Genomic DNA, 17,148 nt, shown 5'->3' on the forward strand with positions numbered 1-17,148 from the left:
GTATAACTGATGGGAAATCAATCTATGAAATAAGTATTTAATAAGATTAATGATAATTTATAGTCATTATCTTATAAATATGATTGCCTGTTATTTAGTGATATTTTAAAATCTCACAGGAAGCCAATTATTCTATTAGAGATTCCTAGGATAATGCTAGAGGAATTAATATTATAATACAAGCTGCAGTTCTCAGTAACTAATTGGCTTCCTATAAACTGTAAAGTACCTAAAAAATATCAAAACGTCCCATCAAGAATCAGGTGATTTCCATCCCTATGGGAAGAAAAACAGCTAGAGCAGCTGGGCAGTCACTGAAGATGTAGATGTAAAGCTTCAAAGTACTATGAGCTGCCACTGTCAGCTCCCAAGGACTGGACTGCATTCATGTGACTGAAAATAGGTTGCTGGTCAGAGATACTTGCTCAGAGGAATGAACAGCAGCACTGCCTTCCCGCTCTGCCTGTTTTTCATCAAAATAACTTACAACCTCATGGTTGTAAGCCATTTCACCAATTAATTAGACAATTTTTTTGCTCCTAGATTTCCCTGTGGTAAGAAGCAGTATGTGCCCCTGTGCTGCCTATGCTAACGAGAGGCTGTGCTCTCTGAGCAATCCTCAGTCATCAAGTTAATCTTTAACCCCAAACCAGTGCAGTTCACTGCACTTCAAGGGGCACTGGTGTGCACTTTCTGAATGCCAGGGACCACAGGACAGCAAGGCTTCCTCTGGGGTATTCCTCCCTCTTAAAGGTTTATTGAGGCCAACAGTAATTATAGGTAGTGCAGCAGGCTGTGTAACCAGTGGTATATTTTATGTTAATCAGACAGGCTGTAATTCAGGCCCACCGGCAGCAGCTGGATGAAATGGCATCCTTGTGCTTCAAAGAAGAGTGCTTGATAAATCAGATGTCAGCAACGGTAGGTGTTTCGATGATTCCCATGCCTATTGAACCTGCATTAACTTGAATTAGTGATGTGACATTCCTGCATTGGTTCTTCCTCTCATGCTCTGATGCCTACCTGAGTCCTAGGAGAGGCCACTCGTTTTCAGTACCTGTTGTGTCTTTGCCGGTCTCCACACTGCCAGGTCCTTGGGGGAGAAGGAGACTGACGGGCCAACTCTGAACTGCTTGTCTCTGATAAAACAGCCTTCTCTTATTTCGTGTTGTGGGTACCAGACAGTACCAAACAGGGCGTCTTTCCATGTGACGTTTTTCTCCTTACAGGCTGGAGCAAGTAAGTCCATACCACAGACAACAGCACACCCCTAAAGCATGATGCTGCAATGTCACAGTCGGTGACGTAGCGCCACGTTGCCTCTTCCTTCTGGGAGTCCCTTGGCTATCACCCTGCAGATGTGCCAGCCCCTGGCCCCACTCACTCCAGTGCTCTAACCCCTGTGACTTGCGCCCTCACAGGCTCTTGACTTTTATCACTCGAGTGTTTCTTGGCTTATCCTTGTCTCAGATGGTAGCAGGGTAGGCTAGACCTAAAGATTGGCACTTGCATGGCCCCACTGCTAGCCAGGCAATCCCAGTTCTCTGTTTTTCCTGCATCCAGATAGATGCATGTCACAGCTGTGTGAGAAGTCTTATCTCAGCCAGACTATTAACATTGCCCAGTGAGAACCTCCTGCCTCCCCAGTTCCCTCATCTTATCAATAAAGCAAAGCTCCGTTACTGCATCACATTATCAAACCATTTTAATTCCTATCACAGTTCAGCTCTGAAGTACAGCTACAGGGACTCTTGCCTCGGGGATTTCAGAATGGAGCCACCATGTGGCTTATTTGCTGTGATTTCCAGCTGCATGTGATGTGTTACCAGATAACATACAGAAGTTCACAAGGCAGCACAAGAGCCAGAAACTGTATTAGTTTTATGGCAGAGAATGCAGTGATACAAAGCAATCGCTGATTTTTAAATTTTTATTTTTTTTTTACATCTTTTGAGATTGTTCTTCCTAAGTCTGTTGGTCGTTGGGCACCAGCCCTCCCCCCCACTTATTTGGCCCTTGCAGCAAGCAGTCATTTTCTGGCTAGAAGAATTATGACAAGCTTGCCAGGCCTCCCAGCAGTGTATGCATAACTTATATCCTGTAGTGTTATTTCACAGCATGACCTTTCTTTGGGCAATAAGCTCAGATTGGACTTCCTGCATCAGTTTCCCTCCTTCTGCTTTCAGATGGTTGCAACTCCTCCAGCCATGAACCTTCGGCTGTGGGAGAGACTCCTGCCAAGATCAGCCACATACTGAACCAAGCAGTATTTAAAGTGCTTAGGAATAATCTGCCATGGCAGCTGGGCTGGACTTCATTACAGTCCTGATGTCCCTGCAAGATAAAGATACAGTGCATGAGATAGCTGGAGTCCTGCCAAATAAGCTTTTGAAAGATCTATTTTTCATGCGGTGGCAGTTAAGTCCCCGGCCCTGAGGATGCTGACACCTCCCAGTGTCTCAGACACTGACCTGTGAACAGAAGCACCTAACTCTGCTGTCAGCTGGAGAGCCAGAGCAAGTCTGAGAGCTCCCTTATTAATACAAGCCCTGCTTGAAAATAACTGCCTCCATTTCAGTTTTAATCACAGTTTCATATCATGTTTTACCCGTGTGGCAGGTTGCTATGGAAGGTAGAGTTCCCCTCGGCCGAGGCTGTGTACGCTGCTGCTCTTCCTCATGCCAGATCTAACAGGCCTGTAGCTGTGCAGGAGCTGGACTTGCCCTGTGACCTGATGTGAAATAATCCCTCCCGTCTCCCACAAACAGGCTATTATGTCTGATCAATGAGTGGCCCAGCTCACCTTTTTTTTTTTTCCCCCATGATTGCTAGATCCATCATGAGAGGTGTCAGGAACAAAGTTCAGTACATTGTAAAGCTGCACATCAGCTGACCAGTCCCTATACCAAACCTTTGAAAAGCTAACCAGTGTAGAAGGGTAATAACAGGTGCCTCATACATTTTTATTTTTAAACCATTGTATTAGCTGTAATTTCACCAACAGATAAAACTACTGGAGTAAGTTAACATTGGTATTTAGAGGCATTGACCTTTGTCTGTGAGGGTCAGGACTTTAATAAATCAGTGTTTCCTTAATCTACTACACTGCAGAATGGAAAACATGCTTTTATGTACTGCTGCAGTACATAAAATATGCTGATTTTCTCCAACCTGCTGCTACTGTTGTTCCCTAAACTTTCCTTTTGCCTTCCTCACCAGGATTTTCAGAATTTCGTGACCAAGCTGGATGAAGTCTTGGTACTGAAGTCGAAGTGTATCCAAACGATGCGAGCGCAGCTTCAGCTCTGTTTAGCCTCTCCTGGCACTGACATGCCCCTGCAAACACCTCCACCAGTTTAGACCTTCTTTGCTTATACGTGCACAAGAACAGCTACGGGAACAGCCAGCCAGCGTTTCGCCACGCTTAGTGATGCGGAGTGTGGGTGGGTAGGGGATAGCTTTGGGTTTGATGTTTGTGATTAGTGTATATTTTAGATAAGGATGGAGAGACTTCTGAGTAAATGAGAGATGACTTCTTGGCACCACAAGGTTTTGTATTTCCTTACTACCGGTAAGCCACATTCTTAAGAATAACAATTTAGCAGCCTTTAAATATCTCACCAAGCAGCAGGCAGTGCTGTCCACAGTACTCATAGCAGCTTCTCACATGCTAAAGGCACCTCTGTTTTGCCAAGAAAATGAGGGGGAAAAGAATAAACACTTCGAAGCCAGACACAGTTCTGAACAGAAATGCTCAAAAGCTATCTAGAAAAGTGTTTGCAAACAGACGCCAGGAAAGACAGAGGAGCTACTGTTTGTTAAGTACGCTAATGTAGCTAGACCGTAAGTAAATGGAAGTCAAGGCAGGGCAAGAAGTGCGGTCACTTGCAGAAGGAAGGCTAGTGTTGCATTTGTTCTTTGCTTGGGATAAACACTCCAGAGCTCCAGAAACAGGTGGCTTAAGTCATGGGTAACGTGTGGTTTAGTAGGGACTTTGTACCATCTGGCGTGTTAATAAGCATGTGGGTTTCATGCTGCTGCCAACAGCTTACCCACTACAGACGCTGTCTGATCTCTGCGCTATGGCACAGCTGTAGAATGCGCGTCGTCTGGGTTGACAGAATTGATTTTTCACATCAAAAGAGGGTTTGGTTAGAGGCAGTGGGATTTCAGAAGCTGCTAACAGCGCTGTTACGTGAAGCTGGTGTTTGAATCCAGAACTACAGACTCATCAGCTGGAGCCCTGCAAAAGCTCTGCTGCTGCGTGCATCACATCTGAACCACAAAACAAGTCCACTCAATGAAGCCACAAATGACCTTGAAACATGCTCAGCTGACAACATGCTGTGCGAGCGCTCCAACTCCAAAATTAGGGCTGTCGCTGCACATTCGTGTCTCCTCAGTAATGCCTGTACTAGCTCAATCAAAGACTGCTCCACAGCCAGAAATGCCAAGGGTAAGGGAACACTGCTGTCTGGTCAGCTGTGAATTTTACTGCCTGCTTCTACAGCTACTCTGAGGAGACCAGGTTTGGCCAAGCAGCAATACAGTCATCGCAGTGACACTCCGTTATCTGGGTTGCCTATTTGGTGCAAACACTCCCAGGAATGTCACACAGCACAGCCCTGGGGAACAGAAGCGCAAGGGGAGGACTCGTAACAGCAGTCCTACATCAGCGCCCTGACTGCTGGGTTTTTTTTTTTTTTTAGCACTGGTTCATCTCCATCTTGCAATTGAGACTGGATTACTCTGCGGAGCAGAGCGCAGAGTCCCTCCAGGGTCTGAGTTTATGGCTCTCGAGATGGTTTCTGTGTCCAGCTTACAGACCAGCAGCAAGTCACAGCTGAACGCAGGTCTCCCAGCCCCCTTTTCAGAAGCCTTCCTCGCCCAGAGAAATGAGGCTTCCAGGAGCAAGACTCTTGGTGTCGGCGGTATTTTGGTGTCTGTGCACAGCGCAGAGCAGGGGTGCTTCACAGCCAGCAGGTTGCTATAAAGCAGTGGGACACTCAGCACCTTGTTAAAACCATGGAGGGAAGAGCAGGCGTTAAACCCAGCCCCATTAGAACAAGCAACTCTTAGAAAGCCTCCCTTCACCTCCTGGGGCCAGGGAGAGCTTTCCTGTGCGTAAGGCAAGGAGAACGTGTGGCAGTTGGGTAGTCCTTGTACCTTCCGAAAGCATAAATGGATGTGAGCACTTAGAACAGTTTCTCGGCGAGCATACAGAAAGCAGGGCTATCAGGGAGCTGCAGAGGAGTTCTGCAATTTCATTTGGAGCCGAGGAAAAGGTCAGGCTGTTGGATGTGCGTCAGGTCACAGGAAAACGAGATGCCCAGCCAGTGACGCAGCGCTAGGGAAGAAACTTCCCCTCCGCATACTCTGACGCTTGGGAGACGAGTACTGGTTAACGAGCAGCTCAGCAAAGTGCGTTCACAGGCATTTTCAGTCTCTTACCCAAGCTGGCCATTTCTGAAGCAACACACGAGGAGGAACCATTCACGCAACCAACAGTGCCAGATCCTAACCTTGGTATTTTCAGAGCTGGTTGTGACAGGACAGAGATGGGAGTTAAATCAGTTACCAAATTTGAGCCACCTGTGAATCCCGACCAGTCTACTGGGAAAAAGGCACGTCTGTCTGGCAGATCTGAGCTCCAGTGCAAGTTCCCAGAGCAGGAACTATTTGCTCTGTGAAGGAATAGCCAGGAACACTGAGAAACAACAAATAAGAAAAACAACAACAAAAAAGCAGTTTTCCAAGGTCTGGTAAGATTTTATTAGTCTGTTCTCAGGATTTTATTTTTCCCTACTGAATGAATGAGACTTGACTAAAATTTAAAAAAAAAAAAAAAATAAAGCAGCCCTGGCTGTGAAAATCCACCCATCCTTGGCAATAACAGGACTACAGAGATGCTTAAAGTGCTGCAACCCCAGGAGATAGCGAAACTGGGCTCCTAGTATGCAACGGGAACTACCAAAGCTGTCAAAACCAGTAACATTTTTCTCTCCACTCTTAAGGTTTTTACCTAGATGCTGCTTTAATTCTTGTGTGAAAATGTGCTAAATGAGCATTTAAAAGTGTCATCCCCTTCCTGCAGTTTGATATTGCACTGACACACGATACGAATGGTTTTCATTTCAGCTTGAGGGACGTATGTGGAAGTGTTTGTCCTTACAGCAGTCTAAGAGATTAAGAGAGCCTGGCCACATACAATCAAATACAGAACTAAAATAGGTTCACTTTTGTTTTCAGGTGCAAAGACTATTAATGCTCATAGATGCTTGATATTTTATTTGAGTAATTGACATTATTTAAAATAAAGTTCAATTTACTACAAAACTCTGGTAAAATTTGTTTTAAAGTACATGTGATCAAAATGCCCATTTGTTTGATTGCAAAAGATTAACTGGGGCTGGGAATCAGTAAAGATCCCCTTCGCACCTGGCCTGCTGACGCAGCTGGCGTTTCAGCAGCTGTCCTCCAGCCCCCGGCCGCGCGCGGCCGACCTGAACAGCCCGCGGCAGCAGCAGAGCAACTTTTGCACCAGGTTTTGCTGCACGGCTGGCAGAAGCTGGCAGTCTCCCCGGGACGGAGAGCTGCCCAGCCCCACGCCGTCCAGAAAAGCTGCTGACGCAGGCTCTGGGGCCGGCGACCCGCGCTGCCTGGGGTGCCCCAGCAGAGCCGAGCTGCTGCAGGAGCCACGAGGCTGGCTGAAGAACGCCTCAGGGCATGCTGCAGCCCTAGGGCATGCTGCACTCTGCAGCTCCCGCTGCCTGACAGACCGTAGGACCCCAGAAAATCACCCTCAAAACAAGGCAGCGCTCACAGCAGCACCTCTCCGCTGTCCGGGAACCATCAGGAGGCAGCTCAGGGGGTGGTCTCCAGCTCAAAGCACAACTGCACATCTGGGCTCTGCCTCTACACTTCTCCTCCCAAGCCTTGCCAGCAAGGCACACGGACCTCAGTATCTGGCAGCAGCTGGCAGAAGGCAGCAGAACCACCTCCGACAAAGCTAAAACAGCGCCAAGTGCCAGGTACATACATCAATCTGACCTGAGAGCCCAAGGAAATGCCCTAAGATTTCAAGTGTGACCGGGGACACAGTCACCTCACCAGCTGGCAGCAGGGCAGAGCCCAGCCTCGCACCAGCCATCAGCAGGACCTCCCTGCGTCCGGGCTGACATTTGTCCGTGACTTGACGGAGAACACGACAGTACCGGTCGCTAGCGACGCACGGTGCCCAAAATGACCTTCAAGTGTCATCACGTTGTGTTACTTGTTACACGTTTCTTCAGAAGTGCCTCTCCACCAAGCCACGAGGTTAATCCCCTCTCTCCAAGGTCTTTCGTTCTGTGAGAAGCCGCCCCAGAAACACGCTTCCAGCCTTCAGCCACCCGTGACGCAAATCCAGAAACCTCACTGCCAAAGCAAGAGCAGTGTCACCGGGGAAGACGCAGACGGGTACGTCTCCTTGGAAGGAGGAGACAGCTTCACGGGCATCACTTCCCATCTTCAGCCCTCTGCTCTCACCTCTACAACAGTCTCCGTAAGCAGAGTGGTCACTGTAGCGGGGGGGGACTGTGAAAAAACTTAACACACATTAACACAACCAAAGAGATTATTTTATTCAGAGGTTTGGTCTAAATAGTTGTTTCTTTGCTGGCAAGACTTCTTACCCCTTCAGGACTGTCTAGTACCAGACAGGGACTTGTTTAGATATGAATTCTGAGAGAACTGAAACAAGCAACGCAACCAAACGCTCTCAGCAGTGACAGTAAAGCAGTTTGAGATTTGTTTTCCAGCTTTTCTGATTAATCAGGAACCCCATTTCCTTGTTTCAAACTGTCACATTTCTCACCTGGCAAGGAAAGCTGGGCAACTGCTTCACCTGCACCCACAGACCCACCAGCTGCTGAATGTCCTCCTTAGACCAGTTTTAATTTCAGCCCCACCACTAGAAGCTGGTGAAGCTCAATGCTACAGGACACAGCGCAAGGCAATCTGCCCTGGTCCGACTCATCGCCCTTCTCCACATGTCCTAGATACTTCCCGGCTACACCTCTCCTCAGCATCATTTTAAGAAAAGGTAGGCAATTAACAGAGTTGAGCACCTCACAGAGAATTCCAGGAGTTAACACTAGACCCAAATGAGATGTTTTGGTCACATAAAGTTAACAACATAATGGAGGCAAATACCATCTCTGTCAGGGTCCTGATGAGCTAAAACCTCTTACTGTAAAACCTAAACTGAGGCAACGACTGAGCTGTTTCCCCCTCCCGAAGTCCAACGCTCCCAGCTCCACGTTCTAACACGAGTTTGGGTCCCTAAGCTTGTTTTTTGCAACAGAACAAAAATAAGACACAGACGAGAGCAGCACATTGCACCACTGCAGCCGCCCGCCCACAGACCTCTGGCCGTTCTGCCCAACACAGAGCGTTCACGCGTGCCTACAGGAACAGGCAGCACCCGGGCGGGCAGGACCCAGCACCTTCTTCGTCTGCTGAAGCCAAAGAGCATGAGAGATGGGAACCATGACACTGGGAGTTATATTTCAGGGTTTTATTAGTTGTTCTTCTGCAGAATCAAAATATTTAGCAAATTACTTTAAAGATTCTTCAAGACTGCTGATATTTTATGTATTTAGAACTTGAACAATGTACAACGTAATACTTGGAACTATCAAAAACAACCCAAAACCTGATTTCTAGTACTAGATGTTATTATGTAACTCTATAGCAGTGTGAAAAATGGAATTAATGCAGTGAGTATATTTGTTTTAAAGAAAGTGCTTGAAAGAAACCTCCTGCATCACACTGAGTATTATTTAAAACAAAAAGATAACTGATTTCCTAGCAGGGCATTGTCTTAAATATCCTACAAGCCTGGGGGATTAAGAATACTGAGCCCCAGCTCTCTGCCTTCACGTTTAAGAACCAACACAAGTTGCAGGCCCAGGTAGAGTTCACAGCTTACCTGTTTCAAGAGAACTCACACACCACTCGGCATTGGACACTCATGTCTGGCAGAAGTGTTGGATGCATGGGTAAAAAAAAAAAAAAAAAACAAAACAAACACACAAGGGGAACAGCTTCTCTCTTTATGCATAGCAACAGTTTCTGAACCAGTGTTTTACTAAGTTACAGACTAACTTTCAACCAAAAAATAAAACTCCATTGCACTAAAGGTCAAATTTAACCAGTTAATCTGGACTGTGACACAGTCAAGTAATTCAGTACAAGCAGACACCATGAAAGCAGCTTCAAAGAACCAAAGCATTCTAGTTTCATAACCAACTCAGTATTCTTCTGTCCAACTCCAGTGCAACAGTGAGGGGGGGAAACCACTCCCATCTCTACCTATGTACAATTCCAGTAGAGGCTGGGCAGTCTAAACTCTCCGTGGCCAAGCTGGAAAAAGGAAACTTAGGAAAGGACACTTTAAAAATTTAATTTAAGAAAGAAAGTTGGCTCTCAGTGGAAAGAGAAATGCTGGAGTGATGCACGCGGGCGGGCTTGCTCAGTCACTCTCCCATGTATGCGAAAAGCCGGACTCCTTTCTGCCGAGAGCAAGTCACACTGGATGTGAAGGTGGCGGGGCTGGTCCTGCTCCGTTGCACGCCGAGAATCCAGGAATGTGGTTTCAGCTGGCTCCTGCACGGGCCATTAGATCTTCCAAAGCGTTGTGTTGGTCATTGTTATGTAATAATAAGACCTCCTTAATGTCTTTTAGTTCAAAGCCCATTTCTTTAAATTGACTCATTAGTTGGAGAAGTTCTGTGATCTGAAAGACACAGATAGTCCATTATTTGCAAAAGAAAAGAGGATCTGTGCTTGGTGGAGGTTTAGCACAGAGCCAGTCTTCAGCAACCGGGCACCCCACGGGGTGGATTCCTCCTCCCTAAGTACAGCCCGCTCCAGTTCCAGCTCCGTTTGGAGAAAGTCCACTCACACCAGAGCCCACGGAGCCCCACCTTCAGTCCCTGTGTCTGCAGTCCTACATTTCCAAAATCCTCTTCAGCAAGGGCGCCAAAGCTCAGTCTGTGGGGGTGTCTCTCTCCCGGTAGGAAATTTATCAGCCTGGCCCAATTTGGGCTCCCAAAAATCTGGATTAATGGCACCCTGCTCCCCCATCCAGCAGCTCCTGCTGCATCTGAATTTTTTTAAAGTTACTTCAACTTGGGAACAGTGCAGTAGCCCTTGCTATCAATTGGCTCCTCAGATCTAGGGCAAACTTGGGGGATTAGCACAAACCCTACTGGACACACTGTGTACGATACCACCAACTTCAACTATGAATCCTCCCTGAGCTTTGAAAAAATAAGGTGACAAGAAGTGAATCAGCTGATCAGACTTTTATGAACCCTCTGCCATTTACAGTGCCTCTACTCCACTCCAGAGGAAAGGAAACCTCGAGAACAAACAAACAGGTCAAAATGGGCAATCAGCAGATTAGCCATTTCCAATTTTGGGGTTAATCCAGTAGGAAATGTGTTTCCTGAACTCAGTCACTTCTCCCATCTTTACACTGTTACTCCTCTGTTTGCAAGCTCATCACCAAGTCCAAGAAAGGCAGGAGGCATATAGACGTTGGAGCGGGCCTCGGCTGCATCTCTAAAGATTTCATATAATAACTTGGGACGCAACAGGCTGGCAGACTTTAAAAGATCCTGCTGTCCTCTGCCCTGGCTACCCACTCCTGCCTCTGTACCTTTGGTGCTGGTAAAGAAGCCAGACAATGAACCAGACTCCCAAACCCCGTATTTTCCAGCTTCTTCCAGAGCAAGCCCTAACCCAATTTGCTGAGCAGCCAGGCAGATGCATTTCTACAAGGGAGAAAATTCACGGCCAGGGCAGGCTGGCAGGGTTTGAAAGATAATTCGCTATTTCTGAAATTAACTGTCTCTGTACCAAACACCTCGCCCACAAGAGAACTCTGGGTTCAAAACCTTACAACCAGAATAAGTAGTGCCTTTAAAAAATCCTGTCCCCATAAAAATGCATGCAAGTGAGAGTGATAAAGCAACACAGAAGAATATGCTTTAACACATATTCACTTTATCACTGCAAAGATGTCCTTTGGCAGTCAGTTTTTGGGAACAAGGCGGCATTACTATGACAGCCAGAATTGTATCAGCCAGAGGAACTGCTGCTGGAATTCCCCATCACGGCGCGTTCTCTCTATTCATTAGCACGTTGCGCCCTCACCTTCTCCTCTGAACACTGGTGCATTTCCAAAGCTGCTTCAACAAGAAGTGGATCAAAGCCCTTCTCACAAAGCTGTCCATGTGCAAACAGGTAATCCAAAACCTGCAGGAAATGAAGAAAAGAGACTAAGTTTGCAGAGTGGCACTCGCGATTGAATACCATCTCTGTATCTCTGTACTTGCAGGGGGGCTGAGCACTTCTACCCCAGGCTTCACCAGGGACCGAGATAAAGTCCTTCCTAGTGGAGCCGAGACGCTCTTTATGCAAGGGCTTGTTCAGAGAGAAAAGAGGAGCCCTTCTGTCCTCCTGTGCTCTCCCACCAGTCCTGAGCATTATCTTCCACTCCAGTCCAAACAGTCTCAGAAGCCTATCTTTAGCCTTCTGTGCCCGATCGCTGAGCAGAGGGCAGAAGTTTAACTGTGCTTTTTATACTACAAGTTTTTAAAATGAAACTGTAGGTCCAGCAGTCAAGACGTGCCAGCTTTTAGCTTCCTCTCAGACAGCCGCAAGAGCTGATGCAATCTGAAAGCAGTCAGCCTTTTAAGATCAACTCAGCATACTGGTGAGTGAGCTGCAAATCCCAGCTCACACGCCTAAAAACCACTGCCAAATTTCTTATCCGTCCTCAGCTTTGAGAGGGATGGGGAAAGGTCAGATAGGTAATGCTAGGAAGGTGAAAGAACACAGCCTGCAAATACAGCAGGATTTAAAACCACCCTCCTAAGGGCCATTTTTTCCATTTGATACTACAGTTCACTCCAGCGCCCAGCTTAAGCAATTCTCGACACAGGGGTAGGGGGCAAGCAGATCAGCTCCACAAGCAGAAGTCACGGGGTCGCTCCTCTGTGCAGCACACAGCCTGTCTAGGGTCAGCACAGCAAGTTTGGCCACGCTCTCTCTGCTCTGAAATGTTCGTTTGAAGCAGATCCAAGACCCAGAGCCACGCTTCACCCTGTGGCGTTTTATGCTCTGTGACCTGGTTTCAGCAAGCGTTTGAGGCAACACAGGAGGAAGGAAGCAGCACCAGCAGAGTGCAGAAAAGAAAGTCGGTCAGTGGTGCCTTGCGAGAGCCCTTCGGCGCTGTCTGAAGCCTGCAGGGGCCAACCTCTCTACAAGGAGAGACGTCAGCAGTAACCCTTGTGCTCGGAACAAGGGAAGTTGGCCGCTGTTTTGTCACGCAGCACTAAGCATGGCGTAGAGCCACACTGAGCTTCCTTCGGATGGTTTTGTGGCTCCTGGGAAGACCCAGTACCTCTCCCAGCTTCACAGGGAGCTAAGGGCCCATCCCAAGCTCAGCACAGCTCCGACCCGCAGGTGTGGCTGACTCAAGCAGTCTTTCATCAGAAACACGGGCAGACACTCTTTTCTTTGGTTTTGGAAGCCTTTACTGCCAGGTGACAACTTCTCTAGCGGTTAGCATCGCAGCAGCTACAGGCTACAACCCCCTGTTAGAATAAAAGTATTCCCCCCTATCCATTTTGCAAACCCAAATTGTTTCTCAGCAGAATCAGCATCCAATCAAGGGTTTCTTTCCTGTTGCACAAGCTCTCACCTGGTCTATGTTCTGTCCCTTCTTCTTCATGGCTTTCAGGACGTTCTCGGGCGAGTACCCCATGTTGACGACTGTCTCTACGCACTGCCTCTCACTAGCAGAGAGGGCCTGCTGTAGTTCAGGAGCGGGGCCACCCGACCGCTTTGTGCAGCTGGTGTTATTGGGCACTTTAGACACTGGGAAATTTTGGTGCATTACCTGAAGGAGAAAACCCAGAGGCTGAGGTGATGGTCATCTTCTGCATCCCCACATCCTGTTTCTGGCGAGTGCAGAACCAGGATATCCCATGTAATTAACCCGAGAGGCTTTCTAGGTACTGCCCTTGGGAAGTTACTCGCTGTTAGGATGACACCAAGCAGTGCACATAGTCTGACTCCCACCATATTTTTTTTACCCTCAAAACAACACTCAACATCCCAGATTCTTTGTGATATACCCTCTCCTACCAGTGGGACCAAAACCTTTCAACACCCAACCTTTGCAACAGTGAAGGTCCTTATGATACAGCCAAACCCCGTACCTCAGAGGAAGCATGGAGATTGCTTCCTTCACCCCAAGTTTGCTCATCACCTATGATTTTCTGTACTCAAAGGAACACTACTTCTGGAGATTTTCAGAAATGGGATCCAGTGCAAGCACACAGGTATTTGGGAACTTACCACAGGGATTTCTGTTTCCTTGTAGTCTGGGTGTACCTGTTGGACAACATGAATAAGATGACTATAAACATTATGCACTAGTGAGCAGAATTTGCTACAGCTAAGGGAGAAGGGTTTTATGGGAGAGATCTGGGAGTAAGTCTACCATGCCAGAGAGACTTGTGGTCTGATCAGGCTTCCACATGTGAGATGCAGACACTACACAATTGTGTATAGTTATAGGATAGCCACCATAAGGATCGTGTCTTCTCTCAGCACTCTACAAACAGATTATACTCCAAGAAGGATGTGTCCCCCCCTCATAATAATTGTAAGCTTGTTTATTCTGTCACTGTAATGGCTACATGTTCATACAGCTCAGTGTAATACACTGGCTCCTGTTCAGCTCTGGACCCAGTGCTGTGCGGCCTGAATGACAGTGATAATTTTGCAGTCGTTGCCTAGAGACTTCTCTTGACTTTTTGACCAAGAAAAGGGGTAAGAGAAACATATACCCCTTTTCTAGTCTCAAAGGACTGCATTTCATATGCCATGTATCAGCAATGTGGCACACTGGCTAAAAAGAGCATGTGATTTTTTCTACCAACACCCAACACTTGGTTCCATTCCCAGTATGCCAACAAGGGTGGGTAATGTTCCCTGCCATAGACCTGCTCCGTTTCTACAGAACCAGGCTGCCAGAAGGCAGAGCCAACCCACCGCTTTACACTACTTCGCCCAAGATAACAGTAGTACAAAGGCAGAACTTTGCCCCACCAAATGCGCATGTTTCAATTCATCTATTTAGAAGTCTGCCTTTTAAATAGCATTAGAAAAGACTGCAAGAAATCACTGTGGACCAAGACCCTCAGTTTTTTTGCATTTCTTGATACTTATTATGCCAACATAGATTGCTTGAAAGCTTGTTCAATTCTTTCAGAAACGCCTTACTTGGGCCCAAACTAAACAACAAAAAACTGTTTCTAGAAAAACAGTTCTGAGAAAAGCTATTAGGATTTTGACATATTCCATTTATTTGCAAAAAAAGCCCCCAAACCACCAGCAAGGAGGTTTTGTTCTGCATTTCTGACCATTTTCATCTCCAGGGGTACAATTTCTCTTCTAGGAGACAAAGGCTGAGAATCATATTCAGTCTGATGGACTGGTTTACCCAAGAACCCCTCCTCATGGTGGTAGAGGGGTTCACAGCTCTTGGCACACACCCTCTCCAGGCACTTTCGCCAGAGCCAAAAGCACTAGAATATGGGATACACTGAAATGGGGGTCTGGAGTAGCCCTGAAATCAGCTGGTTATCACATTGAAGGATGATGCTTTGTTACTGATGCTGCAGCCAGGAAAACCAAAACTGCTTCCGACACCAGAGATTCAAGGGTCTGGGAAAACCAACTCCGCCTCTTCAATCTACCTGAGCTTGACAACCTGTGCTTGTGGTCAGTGCCTTCCAGCAGAGGAGGGAAACGCCTAAAGGAGTTGCAGGGGACAAAGCCAGGACTGGTCGCTCAGCAGCCACGCTCCCTTACATCTCAAACTTGCATTTCAGTGCCCTTCAAGAAGCAGACGTGCAGTGCTTTCAGCATGTGCTTGCACACTGCACCCTACTTTTAGAGATTTCATACGGATGCCGGGAGCCCTGCCTGCAGCTGGTGTGCCTGCACACATCGTGCTTCTGCAGTGGTATATATTCTGAATGCTCCACCAAGAATGCCCCATCCTCCTGTAACCAGAGATTTCTGTCAATACAATGCATCGTACTAGTCAGGTGTCTGACCAGAGCTGTTTAATTCCAACCTCTTATCTTCACTAGTCCTTTCTCCCTCTGCCAAGGCTGCTAAAAGCAAACCAACGAGCTTCAAAAAAAGAGGAGAGGGGACCCCCCAGGACAGAATCAGTGCAGCCTCAGAGAAATCACAGGTTTATTTCCATCCAAGAAATCATAGATCCAATTCACTGGTAAAGGAGAAACTCAAGTGGTAACTCCAAATCCAAAGTCTTGGGAGAAAAAAAAAGTTATATATAAAAATCACTGTGGAATACACTAGGACATATAATTGTCCTGAGGCTTTCTAACAAGGACAGGCTTATTCTTGTGTAACCTTGCAGAAAAGGGACACATCGCCCTTCTGCTCCCAGCCACAGGGATGACTGTGACTTCTATCATTTTCATACTCTGAGGATTTTTGTTACATTTACTTCAATACTTTTGTTGCATTTACTTCAGTTTCTTGCAGTGCAGCTGTCATTTTCCAGCCACTGGGACCATATTGTGGAAACACAGGATCATAGAATCATTCAGGTTGGAAAAGACCTGAAACAAGTATTGTCTGAAGTCTTGGAATGTAAACAGAAAGAACTAGTTCTGTCGGCATACCTATTTCTTGGTTTGCTACTTCCAAAGCAGAAATAGTTTAAAATGAGGATCTTTATTACTTCTCCTAGTAAGTCCATATTTTTGTTCGTTCGTTTATCAGTTTGTATCTTCCCTTATAGCATTCTTGAGAATACACCTTCCCTCTTGGCCTTTAATAAGTTTTAATCCAGCATAGAGATTTGAATAGTTAGAGCGAAAATTTGGCCATCTGAATGCCCATCTATCTAGTTGTAAGGGATGTTTCATGTTAATCCCTACAGATGCGTCACGCGCCATACTTCAAGGTTTCATCTCCATATGATCATACAATCGCCTCAAACCTGTGATCTGTAGCAGTGAGCAGTCGCTCAGCACATTGCTGCTTCTGCCAAAGCTTACTGTATTAAATTTGTTCTAGTGATCAATAAACAGTTGTTCTGCTGTGCTCTGATGAATATACTAGTTGCCAGAATACTGCATTTCGCAATTTATAGTGCATTTACCTAAGCCTGAAAAGAGGTAAAAGAACAGGAGAGAAGCAGAGTCACTTGTTTCAGAGCACATGGTGTCACACAAAAACCTACAGTATGCCAGTAAGACCACAGAACCACTGCTTATATTGGACAGAAGAAACCAGATTATTTTAGAGCCACCTAGAGGATTTGACTATACAGCTTTCAGTAGGCTTCAGGAGTATTGGTGTCCAGATCTTAGCTTCTGTGGGGAAAAAAAAAAGCCCACAAGCTTACTCAAATCTTTGCTCTTACTCACAAGGAGACAAAGACAACAGCTGGTGTGAAGTTAAAAGTCCTCTAATTAATTTTAGAACTTGCTACAAGTTTTGGGAAATGAAGCGTCAACCTCCCATCTCAGCTGTACAGCAACCAACTGTAACATTAGCAATCTGAGATGATCTTCAAGACTGTTTTGGTATCCACAAGCAATCCTTCCACCCTCCTTCACAAGGAAGAGGGTAAATACCAGATTTCAGACCACCATCATTTTCTTCCTTTTAAAGATTAGATTTTAAAAGGATCTCAGGAAGAAGATTAAAAAAGACATTTATTTCACTGCAGGTCACCTGCAAACATTTTTTTCTTTCCTGAATGACATAGCACATCTGTGTTTTTTAATCCATTATTCCTTCTATTTCTTGAAAAGCCTGCATTTCCCATTATTTCCAGCAAATAAATAAGCAAGCCGAGGAATAAATCTAGAAGAGATTTAATTTAAAACCTAATAGCAGTTCAGAATCTGATATATCTCAGTTGGATAAGACAGAATGCAGGACTGTACAAAGAATATATCTTATATGCTTAGCTCAAAGGTGTGCAACTACAAACAACAAGAGCTGAAAAGCTGAAGGAAAAACATCACCAGAATTCAT

General features: G+C 46.2%; 2 protein-coding genes across 4 annotated transcripts in view; one reads left to right on the forward strand and one right to left on the reverse strand.

Annotated features, from left to right (window-relative positions):
- KIF24 (kinesin family member 24) overlaps positions 1–5,674 on the forward strand; it is a 32,844-nt gene extending 27,170 nt beyond the window's left edge. For both annotated transcript variants that reach the window (XM_087777586.1, XM_087777587.1), the window contains 2 exons: positions 828–921; positions 3,220–5,674. In XM_087777586.1, coding sequence (XP_087633712.1) covers positions 828–921; positions 3,220–3,360 — 235 coding nt within the window. In that variant the 3' untranslated portion in view covers positions 3,361–5,674. The remainder of the gene's footprint in view (positions 1–827; positions 922–3,219) is intronic.
- A 3,369-nt stretch (positions 5,675–9,043) lies between these two features.
- UBAP1 (ubiquitin associated protein 1) overlaps positions 9,044–17,148 on the reverse strand; it is a 36,059-nt gene continuing 27,954 nt past the window's right edge. For both annotated transcript variants that reach the window (XM_087777588.1, XM_087777589.1), the window contains exons 5-8: positions 13,414–13,449; positions 12,755–12,952; positions 11,203–11,304; positions 9,044–9,778 (exon numbers count right to left, since the gene is read on the reverse strand). In XM_087777588.1, the coding sequence (XP_087633714.1) occupies positions 9,638–9,778; positions 11,203–11,304; positions 12,755–12,952; positions 13,414–13,449 (477 nt within the window). In that variant the 3' untranslated portion in view covers positions 9,044–9,637. The remainder of the gene's footprint in view (positions 9,779–11,202; positions 11,305–12,754; positions 12,953–13,413; positions 13,450–17,148) is intronic.

Source organism: Nipponia nippon, unplaced genomic scaffold (assembly GCF_047370975.1).
Source record: "Nipponia nippon isolate SJK-2023a ecotype South Korea unplaced genomic scaffold, ASM4737097v1 scaffold_40, whole genome shotgun sequence".
NCBI classification, from domain to species: Eukaryota; Metazoa; Chordata; class Aves; order Pelecaniformes; family Threskiornithidae; genus Nipponia; species Nipponia nippon.